This window comes from Pundamilia nyererei, unplaced genomic scaffold (assembly GCF_000239375.1).
Source record: "Pundamilia nyererei isolate P.nyererei 1_Seehausen unplaced genomic scaffold, PunNye1.0 scaffold00246, whole genome shotgun sequence".
NCBI classification, from domain to species: domain Eukaryota; kingdom Metazoa; phylum Chordata; class Actinopteri; order Cichliformes; family Cichlidae; genus Pundamilia; species Pundamilia nyererei.
The window spans coordinates 464,483-466,487 of record NW_005187647.1 but is presented as its reverse complement, the minus strand read 5'-3'; the positions used below and the strand labels follow the sequence as shown (position 1 = coordinate 466,487).

Below are 2,005 nucleotides of genomic sequence, written 5' to 3'. Positions count from 1 at the left end.
TGCCTGGATGTTAAACTCAATTGTTACACCTGGTAGAGCAGAACGCTGATCATTTTATTAAAGATGAAAGACTTTAGACAGTTTTTCAACTCTCAGTAATGCCATAGTGATCGTTTGATATATGGACCTGCAGCGGAGTTTAGACCCAGACACGGCTAGTGACCTCAGACTGAACAACCGGATTCCTTTCCGATGCTGACGGTGGATCAAGGAGACCAGAGCACGCAGGCCCGGATGTACTGTCTAATTCGGCTGTCTCTCACCCTTTACCCACCCCTGTTGCTTGTCATGTGTTTCTTTGGTGTATTAAGAGTTTTTTTCATGTGCTATGTGCAGAGGTGTTTTTTTTTTTCTGTTCTCAAACTGATCTCCCTGTTCGAGCTCAGTCTGGGGGGAGTTATTTTTTCCTCCTTATCTTTCCTCATGTGGTGCATTTTTCATTGTTATACCTCTCTGACCTGTCTTCCCCATGTGATGTTTTGTGTAATGTATGTATGGTCGGAGGGTAAGATGGCGCCGCCATTGCGTGCAATAGGTTGGCAGCCTTATGAAACTTCCCCTTGTGGGATTAATAAAGGTATATAAAATCAGACATTACAATTAGGTGATTAAAAATGTGATCAACATTCTAAAAAAGAGCTGTGAACAAATTGCGCTGAAGTTTTGTTTTGTTTTTGTTTGATTTTTTTTTTTTTCTTTTTTTTTTGTTCTTGTTCAGTGAAAGAAATCTAGTCTGTTTTGGGCTTGAACAAGTAGATATAAGCCAGGTTCAATATTTGATGTCAAAATATAAAGGATAGACACATCACCAGCAAATGTGAGACCAGTCTTCAAGTCTGCATCTGAGAGTTGAGCAATGTCCGTGTCTGTCTTCTGTTTTGTCTCATACTCTTTATAGCACTTTGCCCAGGCTGAAACAGCTCGCAGCTGTGTGGTAGCCTAGGTCATCATGTTCAGTCTCATGCTCATGTTCTCCTGATTTTCATGCATATTAGGCCTGTTTTCACTGTTTAACCCCTTGAGTCTGCATGGGACTGAAAATCTAGGTACAATTAGGGCTGTGCGATATGACCAAAATCTCATATCCCGATACAAAACCTTATTTTGAAAAGTCAACAGGATCTTGAGCTTTATTCCAAAAGTTTTATGTGGAAGATAAACAAGCGGACACGCGATGGTTTTACCGTCGTTGTTGCTAACGACAACGCATAAAAACAGTCGCTTGTCCGTCCGTAGTGTGGTTATATTAAATATAAGAGAAAGAGAGAACTTTAAGAAATTAGTATAGCCCCTACAGTGACCATCAAAACGGTGAAAACATATTACTGTAAAGAGTTTATTTTGCGACACCACGAAACAAACGATAGCGTAAAATGAAATGATAGACGTTTTTATATCGTTATCCGATATATATCGTTATATCGAACAGCCCTAGGTACAACCCTAGTGAGAAGTCACAATGTCTGCTGTGGAAAAAAACTGCCATTGACAAAAGCCTTGAGTGTTATCTCTGCCTACCTACTTTGTCCAGATGGGGGAGCCAGTTACTCTGAATGTGGGCGGCTGTGTGTATAGCACATCCCTGTCTACGCTACAGCGCTACCCAGACTCTATGCTGGGAGCCATGTTCAGAGGTGACCTCCCCACTGTCAGGGATGCGCACGGGAACTACTTCATTGACCGTGACGGCCCACTGTTTCGGTGAGTGAGATGGGTTTTTTATTTTAACTTCTGCAGTTGATTGATGAGATGCAATGCAGTGCTGTTGAGGACCTGGCCAAGTTTCAAGAGGTTTGATAATAGACCCTGTGCATGAGAAAATGCTAACTTCCTGGTTTGCGACCGGATGTGGGGTTGTACATTTCCGGTAGCTTTACTTTGCGGTCAATCGCTACTGCGAAGATATACTCCAAAATCATGTCCAAAACTCGAAAACGGAAAGATCGCGTTAAGTTACAAAGAGCAGAAGGTGGGAACACTCACCACTGTTGTGTCATAAAAAATC

At 41.9% G+C, this 2,005-nt stretch overlaps 1 protein-coding gene across 1 annotated transcript in view; it reads left to right on the top strand.

Moving 5' to 3' along the window:
* kctd6a (potassium channel tetramerization domain containing 6a) overlaps positions 1-2,005 on the top strand; it is a 29,045-nt gene that overhangs the window by 10,624 nt on the left and 16,416 nt on the right. The window contains exon 3 of the mRNA XM_005749476.2: positions 1,532-1,701. Within this exon, the coding sequence (XP_005749533.1) occupies positions 1,532-1,701 (170 nt within the window). The remainder of the gene's footprint in view (positions 1-1,531; positions 1,702-2,005) is intronic.